The sequence below is a fragment of the Denticeps clupeoides genome, chromosome 9 (assembly GCF_900700375.1).
Source record: "Denticeps clupeoides chromosome 9, fDenClu1.1, whole genome shotgun sequence".
Lineage (NCBI taxonomy): Eukaryota > Metazoa > Chordata > Actinopteri > Clupeiformes > Denticipitidae > Denticeps > Denticeps clupeoides.
This window is the reverse complement of record NC_041715.1, coordinates 18257364-18275026: the sequence shown is the minus strand read 5'-3', so window position 1 is coordinate 18275026 and position 17663 is coordinate 18257364. Positions and strand designations below refer to the sequence as shown.

The 17663-nt window shown below is 46.2% G+C and overlaps 2 protein-coding genes across 7 annotated transcripts in view; one reads left to right on the top strand and one right to left on the bottom strand.

The window, feature by feature from the left end:
* Window positions 1–2427: 2427 nt before the first annotated feature.
* serp2 (stress-associated endoplasmic reticulum protein family member 2) lies at window positions 2428–4985 on the top strand. Of its 2 annotated transcripts, none has more exons than XM_028990804.1 (3): window positions 2428–2765; window positions 3135–3207; window positions 4660–4985. In XM_028990804.1, the coding sequence occupies exons 1-3, from the start codon at window positions 2682–2684 to the stop codon at window positions 4698–4700; spliced, it is 198 nt and encodes a 65-aa protein (XP_028846637.1). In that variant the 5' UTR covers window positions 2428–2681; the 3' UTR covers window positions 4701–4985. The 2 variants fall into 2 exon arrangements, with proteins under 2 accessions (XP_028846637.1, XP_028846636.1); XM_028990803.1 differs by having other exon boundaries at window positions 2428–2939.
* A 1632-nt stretch (window positions 4986–6617) lies between these two features.
* tsc22d1 (TSC22 domain family, member 1) overlaps window positions 6618–17663 on the bottom strand; it is a 31532-nt gene continuing 20486 nt past the window's right edge. The window contains exons 1-4 of one of the 5 annotated variants that reach the window (XM_028990779.1): window positions 12290–12537; window positions 12080–12255; window positions 8443–8494; window positions 6618–7908 (exon numbers count right to left, since the gene is read on the bottom strand). In XM_028990779.1, coding sequence (XP_028846612.1) covers window positions 7654–7908; window positions 8443–8494; window positions 12080–12228 — 456 coding nt within the window. In that variant the 5' untranslated portion in view covers window positions 12229–12255; window positions 12290–12537 and the 3' untranslated portion in view covers window positions 6618–7653. Of the gene's footprint in view, window positions 7909–8442; window positions 8495–8808; window positions 9170–12079; window positions 12538–12623; window positions 12648–17663 lie in introns of those variants that run through there. The other 4 variants (XM_028990780.1, XM_028990778.1, XM_028990777.1 and 1 more) reach the window with 4 other exon arrangements.

The window sequence follows — 17663 nt, the reverse complement described above, 5'->3', positions numbered from 1 at the left end:
ATGGGTGGTGCAGTGGTTCTCAAAGTGGGGTCCGGAATTTGCAAAGAATTGTGACTGAGCACATGTGTCAAGGTAGGAGTAAGTTGGTCGGAAAAACTGCAAATATCCTTCCACGGGGCTCCTATTGTTCAGAAAAACAAAAAAGTACCCACTGCACCCCTCCTCTTCATCCCACGACTTCTCCTCATCAGCAACTGCAGACGGTGTGCCTGTCATTATGCAAATGAATTATCATTGTGCCAATTGTTTGCTTACTTCAAACACCATCCCTCCCTCGCTTCCATATCGCATGCAGAGCCAAACACACTCGCCTGTGCCTGTGAATCCGTAATTAGGAGAGCAATTTGGGGGGTAAACACATGAGAATCTGGGTCAGACGTTTTGCTCTCTGCTTTTCTTTTTGCTGAAAAATGAAAAGTACCAGGGGATCTGGCGCATGCCGATAGTATCTCAGCACATTAGAGTCCATTTCTGTGGCAGAGCTGTTTTTGTTTTCAGCTCAATGTCTATTTATAGGAGAAAAATGCCGTAGATGCGTGCCAGTTGTAAGGCTTGCGTCTGTTTACTTGGTCGGTTGCTAAAAAACAGCAAGCCTCTGCAGTTTTATAGAACGGCCTCGTTGGGATTAGTGTTAATGAGTTCTATCGCCCGTGGACCTGTGTGGGAGTGCATGTTGGGTTGCAGTAAAGCACCCAGGGGCATCTTTGGAATTTCCGATCTCTTAGTTACAGGAAAGCCCTCTGACAGATTTCAGGGAAGGCCCTTTTGGGTCTTTGTGCCGCCGCCACCTGTAACAGAGACAGAAAGTTGTGCTTTGGACAGAGGGGCTTTGTGCTGAGGGCACAGCAAGGTCATGAGGGTATGAGAGGGGCACGGGGGGTCAGACGTGAAAGACCCACCCGTTATTGGTCTTTTCAGTTGAACCAGATATGTGACTGACGCTGAGAAAAAGTCCCCACGATGGACGAGCAAACAGGATTTATGAGCTGGACACTCCAGCAGAGTCTGGATGTCTATGTGAGTTCAGGTCTCTGGTGGGTGCAACTATTCGGGGAGTCACACAAAGACGGGCTTTGTGTGCGTCACTCGCCAGTCTGCGCACCACAGACCTTTAGTCCACCGCCACCAGCTGCACTTTTACTGTTTCATCCACATCCAAGACCTGGGAGTGGAAGATGAGAGAAGTGACCAGTTCTCAAAGTATAAAGGCGCCCCAGACCTGAATGCGCAAACATTATTGGCTTGGGTACTAAAGGCACCGTGCCTTAATGCGTCAACAGTACAGTACTGTAACTTCATACCATCAACGTTATATCAACGTTTTGCCAATGTTGTAAATGACTGCAAGCAAACTGCTAATGCTGCTAATTAGTTAGCAGAGTTTCCCCCTGCACTTAATTCGGTTCCAATGTTGTGAACCGCAGAAAAATGAAAAGAAAAAAACTAAAACTAAGCGCAAGGAGCCTGTTTGCTAAAGTGTTTTGCATTTATAGAAACAACAGTAATGGCTGACTAGCAAACATTGGTTCATTCACTTGTTTATTCACGTAGGGTTTGTTCTTCGACTATCACTTAATACAAAAATGATTAATTGAAATATAATCTTGCACTAAATAAGTTAAAACTAATCATGCTGTGAACACATCTTAAGTTGAATGAAAGCGGAAGCTAACTAGCTGACAGCTAACAAGCGAGCAAGTCATTTATTGTTCATGTCTACTTCACGCTAGAAAACTTTGCTCCATATAGCAGCATTAATATAAATCAAATAATGTTTTTGGGGGAGTGCTGGTTGGAGAAAATATTCTTTGACTACACAGAGTCAAGTAAAGTAAATTAGCACAGCTAATAATGATAACTGGGGGGAAAAAATCTTCACTCGTGCTCAGTAATTTACAGCGAGGGTTCGGGTTAGTTTGGTGAAATCGGTTCCTAAACCAACCAGTCGCCATCGTGGAACCAGAACCCAGTGATCAGGTGCCGTGGAACAACTGATTCATTCGTAGATACGAACTAGAACAGGACGCCTGAGTGCTTTCGTGCTTTTTTTTAATTTAGCCTTTAATAATCCAGGCCGGAAATAAAATGATTTACAGCTAAGGGGCTGGGCCCAACTGAGCCAAGTACCCATCATTCAGATTTATTCCGAAAGATTCCCTATGGAATGTAGATCCCGAAATACAGAAACAGGCACTCCTTGGCCAGTTTAATTGAATGTGATGCTGGAGAGTCATTAGGAGCAGTGAGTTTTTCTTTTGAAAAAAAAAGTTTAATATAAAAGTGCATTATCATCTATTTTTATATGTTTTATATGAAACAGGAGACGTGTAATGATGATGATTTGAAAAAAGTTCTTGTCGGTGCAGTGGCTCCCCCCTGATGCAGTTGCTAGGCAACCACTTTTACTTCTCTTTATTTCCATGATCGATCTTGCAGGAACATCTGCTGATGCCGAGGAGCCGAGATCCACCTCGGGACGCCTGAGAATGGCGGCCCGCGACGTCGAGGTACCGCGGCGCAGCCCAGGCGTCGCGCCGCATACGAACGAGCCGATAATCGATGCGTCGCCAGAGGAAGCATCGGCTCCGATGAGAGGGCTCCCGTCCTCCATGGGCGCACGCTGGCGGCTGGCGGGTCGCCCATCGGAATAAAATAAAAGATCTGATCTGTCTCGACGGAAGATGGTGGCGAAACAGAGGATCCGGATGGCAAACGAGAAGCACAGCAAGAACATCACGCAGAGGGGCAACGTGGCGAAGACCCTGGTAAGGCGGAACCGGCTCCACACGTCCTGCTCTCGCATCATCAGCCCGCGAAACGCGACGTCTGACACATCAGACGTGTTGCCGGTGTCACCAAGAACGATGCCCAGAAGAGGCTGCTGGACCATCCCGATGTCCAGCATCTCTCCATTTGCGCTCCACGTTGTGTTTGTGTGGGTTCGTGTCGCATCATTTTATGGAAACATGGTACCATGGTACATAATATCATGGCCGATAATGGTCGTCCACCACCTGACCCAGTTTTACTAATAGGCAATTTCGTTTTTTTAACAAACTAAGTCAGTATGTGACGCTATGTGGCACGTTACATCATCTCATGTCTTGATGGTCTGATGGTCTTTTTTTTCCCAGCGACCGCAGGAGGAGAAGTATCCAGTCGGTCCCTGGCTGTTGGCACTCTTCGTATTTGTAGTTTGTGGATCAGGTACCTGATACAAACCTACACAGAGCAGCGTTTTATCTACGTGAATATAGATACGCAACCGGCCTGCTTAAAAAGTGTTTCGTGATAGAAGCCTAGTGTGTGACACACTCGCTTACAGACAAGTCCCAGGTTCAAACCCCACTTACCACCACTTACATCTACATTTACATTTACGGCATTTGGCAGACGCCCTTATCCAGAGCGACTTACAACGTGCTTTCAAGTTACCATCGATGAAGAGATCAATTCCGGTTCACTAGGACCCCAACTATGAATACATCTATTTTATTCACTCTGTTGTAGATTCTGTACACAAAGTTCGACAACAAGAAAATTACAATTTAATCTAAATATTCTTTAAAGAGGAAGGTCTTGAGCTGTCGTTTGAAGGTGCTCAGTGACTGAGCTGTTCTGACCTCGAGGGGAAGTTCATTCCACCACCGAGGGGCCAAGACAGAGAAGAGTCTAGATGAGCGTCTTCCTTTTACCTTCAGAGATGGAGGGACCAGGCGAGCAGTACTGGAGGCTTGGAGTAAACGAGGTGCAGTGCGAGGTGTAATAAGGGCTGTGAGGTAGGATGGTGCTACTCCATGTCTGGCTTTGTAGGCCAGCATCAGTATTTTGAACCTGATGCGTGCAGCTACTGGGAGCCAGTGGAGGGAGCGTAGCAGAGGGGCGGTGTGGGAGAATTTGAGAAGGTTGAAGATCAGTCGTGCTGCTGCATTTTGTAGTAGTTGTAGAGGTCGGATGGTACATAGTGGTAGACCAGCTAGAAGGGAGTTACAGTAGTCCAGTCGTGAGATTACTAGGGACTGAACCAGTAGTTGGGTGGCCTGGGTTGACAGATAAGGGCGGATTCGTCTGATATTGTAGAGAAGGAATCTACATGAGCGGGAAAGATTGCTGATGTGAGTTGAGAAAGTGAAAGTGATTTTCACACGTGATTTTCACACAGCAGCACAGCACACAGTGCACACCGTGAAATTTGTCCTCTGCATTTAACCCATCACCCTGAGTGAGCAGTGGGCAGCCATGACAGGCGCCCGGGGAGCAGTGTGTGGGGACGGTGCTTTGCTCAGTAGCACCTCAGTGGTACCTTGGCAGATCGGGATTCGAGCCGGCAACCTTCTGATTACGGGGCCGCTTCCTTAACCACTAGGCCACCACTGCCCCAGGAGAGTTGGAGAGGAAATTACAATTTAATCAAAATATTCTTTAAAGAGGAAGGTCTTGAGCTGTCGTTTGAAGGTGCTCAGTGAAGGAGAAGGAGAGTTGGTTGTCTTAACCCTGAGTGTCTCCAGGGGGGGGTCCATCCCTGTCACTACTGATTGCAAGGCGCACGTATGATCAGTGCTGTTAATGTAATGTAATGTAATTTAATGTAATGTTTAGCCCATTGCAAATCACATGCGAAAGTACTGAAGTCTGTTCATGTCCGCCTCTTCTCTGTAGCCATTTTTCAGATCATACAGAGCATCAGGATGGGCATGTGAGCTCTAGATCCCACAGCCCCACCGGACACTGGATACAGGCAGGAGGAAGAACGTCGCCTTCGACCTTCATCACAAATGGCCTCTGCCCAAAGCCCAGACAATGTACGTGACACAGAAGATGGTTGGAGGTCCCTGCTCCAGACAGCCCCCCCCCCCCCCCCCCCATCACGTTCCTTCCCATCCATCCGGTTTCTGGGTCCGTGCAGTCGCTGCCATTGTGCCATACTCTTTCTATTTTTCTCTGTTGCGTGAGAACTTTTTCAATTAAATGTTGAGCACATTTGGGAAGCGTCTGGTTTCATTTCTGCATTCCGTGCCACTAGCTAGCATGACGTTCCAACAATCTTGTGCGGACCCGAGTTGCGTCTGACAACCATTTCAGGCACTAGATGATATGCAGGCAGTAAGAATCTTGTCAGTTTCCCTCAGAAAATGTAAATGTTAGCATCACATATTAACAGATGTATTAACATAATCTCATTGTACATGTGTATAGTGACCATAAAAGGCCATATTGTTAATATGTTAAATATGGTGATGGATGCTACTGGGTTCAACTACTAACCATGAACTGGTCCAGAGGAACTGTGCCTGTAACTACTGACTAGTCACTGGATAAGTCAGCTAAACGCAATTTAAAGTAGTGTAAGAAGCAGAGCTTGCATAGTAACCACCCATCCGCTCATCCATGAGCGATGTGGATGGCGGCCAAAGCCACATTCACGCTTGTTCACCTGACCTGCCCATTTCAAGCCCAGGTGCATCTAAAGCTGGTGAAGAGCTCAATGTTTGGGGCAGTGGTGGCCTAGCAGTTAAGGAAGTGGTCCCAAAATCAGAAGGTTGCCGGTTGTTTGAATCCTGGTCCGCCATGGGGCCACCGTGTCACCGTTACCACACACTGCGCCCCGGGCGCCTGTCACAGCTGCCCACTGCTCACCAAGGGTGATGTTAAAAGCAGAGGACACACTTCGTTGTGTCACCGTGTGCTGTGCTGCAGTGTTTCACAAGGACAATCACTTCACTTTCACTTAAAAATGTTAGTACACTTTCCAAAAAAACTAATCACCTGCACTTAAAGCAAATATATAAGAGCCACCCATTGGATAATTACTGGATGGATGATTATTTTATGACTAAATGGTGCCGCGATCAGCGGGTTATTCAATCAGTGAAAGTATTCCTGCATTGGTGGCATGGGAATATTCCAAGGTGACAATGCTAGGATTCCTCAGTCTCTGACCGAAAGAAGAGCATGAGACATCATTTTCACTACAGAGCCCAGACCTTAACTCCATTGAGAATGACTGTCCCATCATCTCAAAAAGATCTCTGCAAAAAACAAACGCTACAACTCTGGATGATGCGGCATCGTTTTAATGAGCTTCTGCAATCCCACAGCGGCTGAGTCCTGTAATCAAGACTAAAGGCGGTCAGATTAAATATTAAGAGTGTGTGAGGGTTTTTGGGGGGGAGACAAGGAGTGTGTGTGTGCGTGTGTGTATATATATATATATATGTTACACCATTACTGGAGTTGTGAATCATAACATTTATAAACACCATAAACATTTAATGCACATATTGCTCAAATTAGGCAAAGATATCTTCAGAAAGGGAAGATTTTTAAGATAAACTAAGCTGGGCATGAAAGACCATTAGAAAAGAAACCCGGTTAGAGGCTGTGACCGAGGAGAGGTTAAACAGTGTTCATGACGTTCATTTCCTTTCGCTCATCGCATGCAGTGCATGTTGCCACATCACCGCACAAACCAGAGAGGAAACAAGGAGGCCAGAAAGAAAAAGGAGAAACAAAAACTATTCAATCTTCTTCTGGAGCCGTGGCCTCCTAATAAAGACCAGACACGCCCACCTCGTGGAAGACTGGTCTGGTCCAATATTCCACTCAAGACACCAAGGTACTTGTTCCTTTGACATTTTATTGAAAGTTGTGAAGTGCAATTGTCAAGTGTAATTATGTTACAATTTATCTGTCTTGAGAAACATGCACGGAACATAAGCATACAACTTATAATGCAAAAATTCATAGTTCAGTTTCCATAATGATATTCATAGTAAGTTCTGGTCAGCCAGGGAACTTCACTGTGGGAAGAAGAAGGGGTTCACTTGGGTGCAATACTTCAAATAAAATTCAAGTGAACGGTGGTGTACAGTAGGTGTGACTCGCAGCCAGGAGAATGGAACTCTTCCGCATCCCAGTGCTACAGCATTTAAAAAAGGGGACCACCCAAAAAAAGCTCGGGCCAGTCGATAAACCAGCTCTGATTTTTTAATATCGTACAACCTAAATAGCATCTCTGTCTCTTTGTCCCTCTTTTCCCATGATATCACTATTTTACAGGGTACTTACACTAAATATACAGAAATATACACGTCTTTCCAACCTCATGGAAATCCAGCTCAGCCCACCACCAAGACCGTCAGGCCCTTGCAAGTGTTACTGCGCATGAAAGAAAGCAGCCATGTGTCACAAGGGCAAGATTGAGAATTTCCAAAAAAAGAAAAGAATAAAACACTGAAAAAATTTTCTGAATCTCTCTCTCTCTCTCTTCATTCAAGCAAATTCGACAGCAATCAGCACGTCTCCTCTCTACCCACATGCCAGATGGGGCACTGGTTCGTTGATCCTCAAAAACAAGCTTCTTTACATTCTTCACACTACAAAAGGATGTGATTTTCAGATCACTTGAAATCCAGAAGACACAGGCACAATGATGTCATGTCCAGGCCGACTATGTGAGATTTGCATGGATTTTTGGCAACGTCCATCACCTGCTACAAGAGCGAATTGTCAGTTGTGTCTCGGCGTGTCTTTGTCAAGTTAAATATGTGCAAATTGTGAAAGCATCCTCGCGTGATGGTTATTAGCTCGAACATGTCGGTGTTCAGTCTCTCTTTCTCCTCCCCCACGTCTTGGCTCGGGGGACGCGGACAGCTACGCCGAAGGTCCGGAGGAGTTCTGTGATGCCAGCTGGGCGGGTGGCGCGGGCTGCTGGCTTCCTTGCGCCATGGGCGAGCCGCTCTGAACTTGCGCCTGAAACTGCGCCAGCTGCTCCGGACTGGCCAGGGTCTTCAGCAGGTTGTTCTCCTGCTCCAGCTGAGAGTTTCTTTCTATTAGCTCTTTAATCTGCTCTTTCAGAACCTCCACCTCCTCCCGCACCGCGTACATTAGGTGGCTCTTCACCAAGTCCTAAGGGGAGACACAACATTCAAACTCGATTACTCGATAAGACAATGTACTAAATAACGCAATACAATACAATGTGAAATTATTTAATTCCATGATTCATCTTAATGTAAAAACTACACACAATTTGACGTTGGTACAGTAACACATTTGCCTGTATCTGCTACATTACGTCACGCGTATAGCCCCTCCCCCACGGCAGCGAGTCGGCGTCATGAAACGGACAAAATGGCCGGCCCCCTAACCGCGCAGCCAATCAGAGCGCGGAATATTTTTAACTAGGCGTGAAAGATTTGGGGTTTGCCTAGCAACAGTCGCCAGGCACGAAAATGACGTGAGACGGGGAACAGCGTTCAAGAAATGACGAGAAATGTGATAAAAGAAACCGAGCGTTTGTGTTTGCTCGATTCGTATAAAATACTTTCCTTTTCTAAGTGAACATGAATTACGGAATAATGTTTATTTTAATTTCTGAGCGGGGCAGGATGATGCAACGTGTTGATACCGGGTCGTTGGTAGGAATGTAAATCAACTTACCATCGCTTGTTCAATCTTGTTGTCTATGGCCACAACACTGGCACCCGAAGAACTGAGGAGGAGAGGAAAAAAAAAAAAAAAAGGAGATGAAGCAGCGGTCACTCCAGCGTGCCATTTTAACACCCGACGATTCTTACCACGCAAACGACAAATGCAACTTAAATAAATGCATTTCCCCCCCAATTGACCAGACAGTAAGAGCGGAACACGGCGCCACATCCACGCCGCGGTGCAGCAGGAGAGGATGCCAAGGCAGCACATCTCCCTCTCCATCAGCCGCGGCAAAATGGCAGCGCCATAAACTACCCAGCCGCGCAGAAAGCACGATCCTTTCAGATATATTGTCATTGTCGTTTTTTTTTGTACCTTTTATCGAGTCTGACGGACGAGCTCTCCGTCCCCAGCAATGACGACAGAAACGATATCGAAAAATTTCTCAGCTGACAAACACCAAGATCCATCGCCACCGTGTAGCATGGAGAATTCATGCTATTTCTTCCATAAAGCGACGCGAAGTCAAACGGGGCGGCCGCCGAGTCGCCGCGCCACAACTGACATCCTCCGGTGCTGGCGGCGGGGGGCTGGCGGCTCGCTCCGGCCGAAAGAGGAGCTGGCGTCCGGCGAGCAGAGCGCTCATCTACCAGCGCAGCACAAAGAATCTCCAAGGTCAGCTCATCTCCGCTCGGCTGAAAATCTGCAGCCGGGCTCGTTTGCATAATATGGGCGAGGAAAAAAAAAAAGAACAACCGCGCACGGCCGACGCCCATTGGCTGAGCCGTCGGGTCATTTGAATAATATATGCGGCCACGCCCCCACGTGGAGCTCAGCCGACCTTATTAGCATGATACAGTCGTAAAAAATAAAAAAATAAAAAAAAAAAGTGTTACAGCAGCGTTCAGAAACAGACACGGATTTTAGATGAATTTCCATTATGCAAAGTCAGGAATAAAACCGTAATGTCGATCGTTTCATACTGGACAATAATCAAAATGCAAATTATATAAACATAGACGTCATTTTTTATATAAAGATAACATGTTGACGAAAAAATAAATCGTATTACCACAGTAAGGGACAATTATAATGCACCACTTGTCATCAGGGTTCGCCAAATCGATCAAAATATGTATTTTAGCATCCAGGCGGGAACACACGCCACCTTTCGGTTAAACACGGTACTGTTCAGGAGTAAAACCAGAACCCTAGAATTCTATAGACAGATGTCAATATTGGAACCAATGGATGTAAATTGCTATAGGTTTGAAATGTTTATTTATTTTTTATTTATTTCAAATGAATTCTAGCAGTAAAAACTCCCCATCAGGGCCTAGGTATGTGAAACCTTCTCTGAGGCTGACAGCATTACATTTCAGCATTAAGCCTGCTGTTTATATAGAGTAACCTTTATATATAACCTTAATTTTATATTTATATATATTACTGCTCATTGTTCAGTAATCAGTCTCAGTCAGCCCTTCCAACTAGAATGACAGTTCTTAAAAAATGAAATCAAATTCTGCAGAAATTACATGACATGCCTTATCAAATGTTCTTGTGGTCGGGGCAGTCTCTGGGCAAGCGTTTATGCCAGACCATCATATGATGCTCTGTGGCCCAGAAACACATGAGTGACACTCTGTTCTCATATTCCAATTAAAGTTGGTGTATGCACTATTAAAACTGCCATAGCCTGAACAAGTCACAGCTATCCAATTTGTAGGTTCCCCTACTTCGATAATGAGCATGTGAAAACAACTACTGGAACGAAGAATACGGCTCTTGTGCGCAATTGAGATGGAAGCAGAAAAACCTCCACACTTAAAGTGTGTATGTGTGTGTGTGTGTGTGTGTGTGTGTATGTGTATATATATATATACACACACACACACACACACACACACACACACACACACACACACACACACATATAAGTAAAATTACTGTGCAGAACTCCAGTACAAACCAGTGGGGGGGAGAAAAAAAAAAAAAAAAAAAAAAAAAAAAAAAACACTGGTTGTCTAATCTGCAAGTGATTTTGTTAATGTAACAAAACCCCGGTAAAAAACATTGATCAAATACTGATTTACCTAAACTTTTTTTTGCAGAATTTCCTTGTTTCTATGAAACAATTACATCATGTGTGTAGAGAAAAAGACTCCATTGGCCCCATTGTTCTCTGAGTCAAACAATACTGTGTTTCCTTGTGTAGACTTTTGCTTGAAGGAGCAGCACATCTCTATAAATAAACTTGGAATTCACTTTATAGTCATTTTTAAAACAGTCCATTCCTGAACCATTTCCCAGTAGCTGTTGGGAAGACGAAAAACCTTTCATTCGTCTCATTACTGCCATAAACCTTTGCAGAGTCTAGCCATCTTATTCCAACAGCTGGAAAATGTGTGTTCTATACAGAAGAGTAAAATGGCCAAGGGTCACGAGTTCATGGTGGGCTGTTCATGTTGGGTCGAGGTGAAGCAGGCCGGAAACAAATCTGGTTCACTCAGAGAATAAAACCAGGACGTATATTTGGCGAAATACGGGCCGGGATACTGACAGCGGAGAATGTGGATGGAGCGTAATTTCTAAGAGGTTCCACTCCAGACATCCTGACCTGGGAAGAAGAGGCTATGGCTGAAGAATGTCTTAATCTGCTCGGCAGGGCACAAGGATTAACACCAAACAAAGACAGAGAGAACGTGTCGAACAACCACACTTCAGCTCATCTGGGCGGCAAAAGATAAATAGATTTCAGAAACTGTCCAACGAACGCAACTTTTATTAGCTGTACAATTTGTGCCACGCTGCCGCTTTCTCTGGCCTAGTGACGGAATTCTGTTATGTGCACTAATCGCTTCGAAGACGATTCAAAATTAACCACCAGCGTTTATGCACAGCGTATATAGATCACTTATCCTAATTAAGTACAGCAGTACGCCAAATGGACTCGCAACCTCAGTAAGCAGCTCAAAGCACAGTTAGTTCTTCCGGTAGGTCTTTGACGGGCGAGTGGATTTGGCCAATTACGGCATCCGAATATACCTTCACCGTGATCTCATTCTCGCCCTGTCTGCTGTCCAAAGCATCGCACTGCGGCGGCCTCCATTCACATTCATCCCAGGCCGGATGGCTGGCTCACACCGGTGCAGGAGGCAGGGCCAGGCTCCTCTACTGTGACAGTCTTCGGCCCCGGGGACACAAACCGAAGGGACACGAGTCACGTATAGTAACCATTGGTCCAAACACACAATGACCCGCGACGTTACTGTTGGCAAAGCATAAGATCTAAATATAACTGCTGAGAGCATTCGCAACGTTCCATATTCATGCACATGGATTTTTAGTATCACATTTTAATATCACTATTATAAGTGCTTAAACATTTCACCTAATGCCCTAATATTAGTTTCAAACATTTAAAAAAACACAATCACGCCTCTGATTCCGCAGAGCAACCAGCACCATCCACACGTGCAAGTTCCTGTGGTCCAAACGGCAGTATAAACCAAAACACTAGCTACGCTTACGTAACCACGCACGCCGTACTGCTGCTGAGGGCATCTCAGACACAGAAGAAACGGCCCATCCATAGTCCAACTAAAATCCAAAGCCAAAAAGGCAGCCGGGCTGCTCGGTTTACCTCTTCAAATGCTGTTCCAGCTCCCAGAACAGCAGCTTCATGGCCATCTCGTCTCGGCCCGGCACTTGGAGAACCGTTTCTCTCATTGGTGTGCCAATCAGCCACCTCCTATGACAGAATTTATTGCTCCTTCTCTCCACGAGGCTCATTCACACACACACACACACACACACACACACACACACACACACACACACACACACACACACAGTACAGTATTTTCTCTGGGTCACATGGAAGCACCGCGGCCGGGCGCCGCCTGCCTCCCCGCTCGGCTTTGTTGGTTCTTACAGGCAGAGTCGCGAGTGATTGAGCGAAAACAAGAGCCGGGGCAAGCGGTGTCGTCACATACTTGCAGAGGTCACGTGACCGCGCCGGTTACATAAACCTTCAGCGGAGATTAAAATCTTCCCGGTGATCCGCGTAGCCGCGCGAAGAGCCGCCCCCGCCCGCCTCGGCGTGCACCTGAAAGGCCCGGCACGGCAGACGCTGGGCTCCCCGCTCTTTTGTTCCGCCGGGCCCCTGCGCTCGAGTCCGGGCTTACCTTGTCACTTCTCATCAGCGCCGCGGCCCCGCCTGGGCTTAGCGCCGCCGTGCGCAGCCGTTTTGTCCCGAGCCCTGCGCTGCCTGCGGCGAGAAAGCGGTGCGGCCCTGCGACAGCGGCAGGAGAGACGGTTTCACCTGGAAATACTGCCTCCGGGGGCGCGGCCGTGGTCCACCAGGCATCAAATGCAACTGCTCTACAAACATGTTTTCTGGAATGTTGAGAGGAGACGTTTTTTTTCGCCATTTCCTCAGGTGCCGGCAATGGTGAAGTATAAAGGGAGGAGATTACAGGGCGGGGACGTTTTGGGGACAGACCCCCCGCTGGCCAGAAGCCTCTCCCAGAGGACGTGCAAAGTCACAGCACCTCACAGTCTAAAGCCGAGACCCAGCGGGCCACAGATGAATAAACCGGATTAAATCCGGGGTTCGAGAAAACGACGGGGGGCTACGAAGGGTTTTGGGGCGTCGCTGCGTCTGACCTGTGCACGGCAGCCAACCTCGAACCACCTGGACCTGCCAGGTTGGGTGTGTGTAACCCAGATATTACCAGGCAGGGCTGAAATGTATGACAACATAGGGGCGGGGAAATGGATGCCCCGTTTGGCACCCCGATTTCGGGGTGCAAGCTGCTTTTTGGGACCCGGGCGAACGAGGGCCATGTTGCCGCGCTGTGTGAGTCGGTGCCTTTCAGGCTATTTGGCCAGCGGCCACTCCTGAATTCTGCAGCTTTGAGTCATGCCGAGGATCACGGGAAAAAAAGGTGGACCACGACGATTCTGTCTATCCAAAAACACACACGAAACGGAGTACAAAATTAGAGGAACTTTCCGCTGGAACTCAAGGCAAAAATGTTGCTGATAATGGGTCGCTCTACATTTCCGCAGATTTCATTAAAAGCCACACCCAACTAGCAGTCCAGATGCACACTGTGTACGTACAATTACAGACTAGAATGGCTCCAATAACAACAACGTGCAGAATTTCCCTCTGGGACGAATAAAGCATCTATCTAGACAATAAGCACTAGAGGTCACAGATGCTTTTAAAACGGACAAAATAAAGTATCATGCAGCAATTATTCTACATGACTGCACAAAAGTGTGCATATTCATTAGGAAATGTTGTATTTGGGCGTCATTACAAAAGGAGGAATCATGTTATTAAGTCACGATATAATATTTTATTTATATGGTGCCCATCCCTAGCTGCCAATAAAATTTGGAGAATTGACGGTTGCATTATTCCTTTCATCAGCACATAATCATCTCGTCAATCCATTATTCTTTGGCTCCTTTAATGAACAGTATACACCACTTTAAGGACCTCATTACCGTGCTCAGCCTGCTTTCACCGCCGCTGAACAGTCCCCCCGTTCGTCCCCGGTGGGGCCCACAGAGGCAGCAGGTATGAGTAATGTGGGGTGAAACCTGGCTTTGCGAGGATTAACCCCGAAGAATAAAAACAGCTATAGTTGGGGGTTGAGTGGAGCGCTGGTGGTGGGGTGTTACCCAACTGGATTCTTCCACGCTCAACATTAAGGGTCTGGGGGGTAGCCTGCAGCTACAACAGCGGAGGCTTTCTTGCCATCGCCACCAAATCTGCACCAGCCTGCGCCCGCGCCACTTTCGTCTGGAGCCGCTGTGCCTCTTATATAAAGTGGCAGATGAGGCAGTGGTATGATGTAAGATGGAAGTAGAGGCGGCCTTCAACCGTGCACTACTGATCACATTACGAACAATTAAAAAAAAAAAAAAAAAAGATCATATCTGCACGACACTGATATATAAAAATTAATTCGCTGATTAAATAGTGAATGCAAAAAAAAAAAAAAGTTTGAGAATTGGTGGTAGCGATTGAGTGTCATTGTGGTTATACCAGATGAGAGTAAAATATTAAATGGCAGTGTGTAGGAATTTAAAACAAATAGACAATTACACGCATCAGAATTATTGTCAGAGTGGTGCGGCGTGTGACTTCAGACTGAGGGCAAAGACAAACAGAGCTGCTGGAGCCCGGCCACGAGGGAACGTGTGGGGCCAGCTTCCCCCGAACAAGGGGAGACAAAGGCTGCCACTTTGCAGATTTTTTTTTTGGAGGGGGGGTCTGAATAGGGGGTGGGGGTGTTTACATTGTACACGATGTCCTTGATACAGGCGGCCAGTCAAGCGCAAGCATTACTTCCAGTCAGATTGCTAATGCGATTTGGGGGCGGCTGTACATTGAGACACGTTCAAGATGTCAGGTTTTATTTCACCCTGCTGGTAAAAAAACGAAACCTTTTACAGTTAGAGTTCAATTACAGTCCACTTCAGTCTAAACTAGAGGCATAATATCTTAATATCTCATAATATCTCAAATTGTATGACATTCAAAAGCATTTCTCAGTTCCAAAAACTGCTAAATCAAAACAAAGAACCACAATCCATTGATATTTATACTCCATGTGATAAAGTGAAGTGATTGTCACATGTGATACACAGCAGCACAGCACACGGTGCACACAATGAAATTAGTCCTCTGCATTTAACCCATCACCCTGAGTGAGCAGTGGGCAGCCATGACAGGCTTTGCTCAGTGGCACCTCAGTGGCACCTTGGCGAATCGGGATTCGAACCGGCAACCTTCTGATTACGGGGCCGCTTCCTTAACCGCTAGGCCACCACTGTTGTTCACCTGCAAAACCTATAACAAATAAAGAACCGAGGAAGGACAGCCAACAGACTTGGGTACATCAGAAAAGCCAGATCCCACCCAAGATGCACTTGGGTGTGAGAGCTGACTACAGGGTACAGCTAAAGGTTCAAGTGCTGATGGTGGAGGGCAGGGGGATCATGTGACATTCCCACCTTCCTGCCACCGGCCCAGGAAAGGATATCTCCCTTTACTCGGGAGTATGGGGACACTGTGTCGTTGGATAAATTCCACAATGTATGGAGAGGGATGAAACAGACACCCATAGTCCCTCTTAGGGCCAAGTCCATCCAATTGTGGGGTGATTAGATTTGACAGAAAAGTCGGGGCCCCCAGTGGTGGAAACATTGCAAAATAGAAATGTACATTTATGACATTTACCAGACGCCTTTATCTGGAGTGACTTACAGTCAGCAGTTACAGGGACAGTCCCCCTGAAGACACTGAGGGTTAAGGGTCTTTCTCAGGGACACCATGGTAGTAAGTGGGGTCATTTTACCCACTAGGCTACTAAACGGTCAAATTTTACAATTAACAAGCAATCCAGCGGTCCTTAAGATTCTAAAGTATAAAGTGCCAAAATGCCTGGTCATAAAGGGCATCCTAAAATTATAAAATCCACTTTCACAGCGTTGTTTTTTTTGGTATATTTCTATGAGAGGCCTGCCCCCCCCATGCTCTCCTTCCATCCATCTGTCACGTCAGCCGATGACGAGCGCTCCCTCCCCCTGCTGCTCTGCCCTAGTTCCGAGGAACACTGGTGTGGCACGGCGACCGGCACAATCCAGTTTGTGCCGCCGCTGAGAGCAGTGCTCGGCAAAGGCAGGAACACGCCCTGATCCGAGATCTGTGCAACAATCAAAGTGGCCCCCGCACGAAAACCCACACCTGAGGCACTGCACTGATCATTTCCCAGCTCTGACAAGAAGAGCGTTTCTTCAATATACGATTAAAAAATACCAGTCATCCGGCTACATTCCCCCCGCTGGAAGTCTGCAAGGATACTGCAGCGAGGCATATATCCAGACAAGACTCTGCTCATCCAATGCACTGCATGTAAAGGGACTGAATGTGATGTCCAAAGGAGGAAAAAGTGCATGGCACAGGAGCTCCAGTCAGCCGCCTGTATAGCTTTCCTTGGAGACGCAATAGTATTTAACAACTAAATCGTATCTCGAGTTCCTTTTTCTGATTTAATTAAAATGCTGAGGTAATATATATCAGTAATATATCTTAAAACATTGGCTTATACTAGCAATGGTGCCAATGAACTGTCCACAAGCTTTTACTTTACTTAAAAAGTACACATTTAACTAAAATAGGAGGTTCAAAATGATAAAAAAATAAAATGAAATTTCAATAAGAAATGACATCGTAAAGAGAGAACTAAGACCAACGTTTGGCTAATCTTCAGACTAGTTGATGGCGTGAGTCGGCGTTTTAAAAAGTATATCGTGTGGGTCTACATGGTCAAGTTAAATACCAGTAAACACCAGTAACTTGTCTGTGATCCCTCCAGAAGGCAGAAAAAGAACTTGTGGATTTAGCAGGCCGTGAAATACAGTGAGAAGAGAGTTTTGAATTGGAATAAACTGCACCCTCAGAAAGCAGCACCTCGGACAGCTCCTCTTCAACTAGCTACATTTTAACACGTTAGCTACACGGCAAGCTATAAAGCCTCCGGAGGTCCTGCATTTGAATAGTCACAGAATAACTATTTAAAAAGAATCCATTTTGTGTTGGTGAAATACATTCATAACACTAGTGTATGTCAAAAGATGATTACCGTGCTAAATGGTTAAGGTACCACCACGTTATAAACAGGCAGTAAGGGATTTAGCTGCCATACAGCTGTCAATGTTCATTGTACATGTAGCAGACAATACGGGCAGTGGTGGCCTAGCAGTTAATGAAGGTTGTGTGAAGGCTTCGTAAGGTTGCAGGTTCAAATACCGAACAGCCAAGGTGCCACTGAGGTCCCCCTGAACAAGGTACTGTCCCCACACACTGCTCCCGAGGCGCCGTTCATGGCTGCCCACTGCTCCCTCAGTGGACATTTTTCCACTGTGTGCACTGGGTGCTGTGGTGTGTCACATGTGACAATCATTTTCACACTGACAATATAGACCTTTTATAAAAATAAATTAACCAATGTGTGCACAGGGGTAAAGCTTAACACAAGGAAAAGCCAGGGTCGTGCAAAAAAAGAGTGACTGACAGGCGCAGAACGAAACTCAAAAACACACAATGATTGTAGAACAGAATATCTTGCGATAAAAGCCTTTGTCAAGAACAAACAAAGCATTGTTAAGTGCCGCCACTTAGCTCTTTTCCACAGACAACGTCT

Coding starts and splice junctions, on each gene's coding strand:
- serp2 (XM_028990803.1), top strand. CDS start 2,682: ATGGTGGCGAAACAGAGGATCCGGATGGCAAACGAGAAGCACAGCAAG. Junction 2,940..3,134: donor TCCACGTTGTGTTTGTGTGG/GTTCGTGTCGCA, acceptor TTTTTTTCCCAG/CGACCGCAGGAGGAGAAGTA. Junction 3,208..4,659: donor ATTTGTAGTTTGTGGATCAG/GTACCTGATACA, acceptor TCTTCTCTGTAG/CCATTTTTCAGATCATACAG.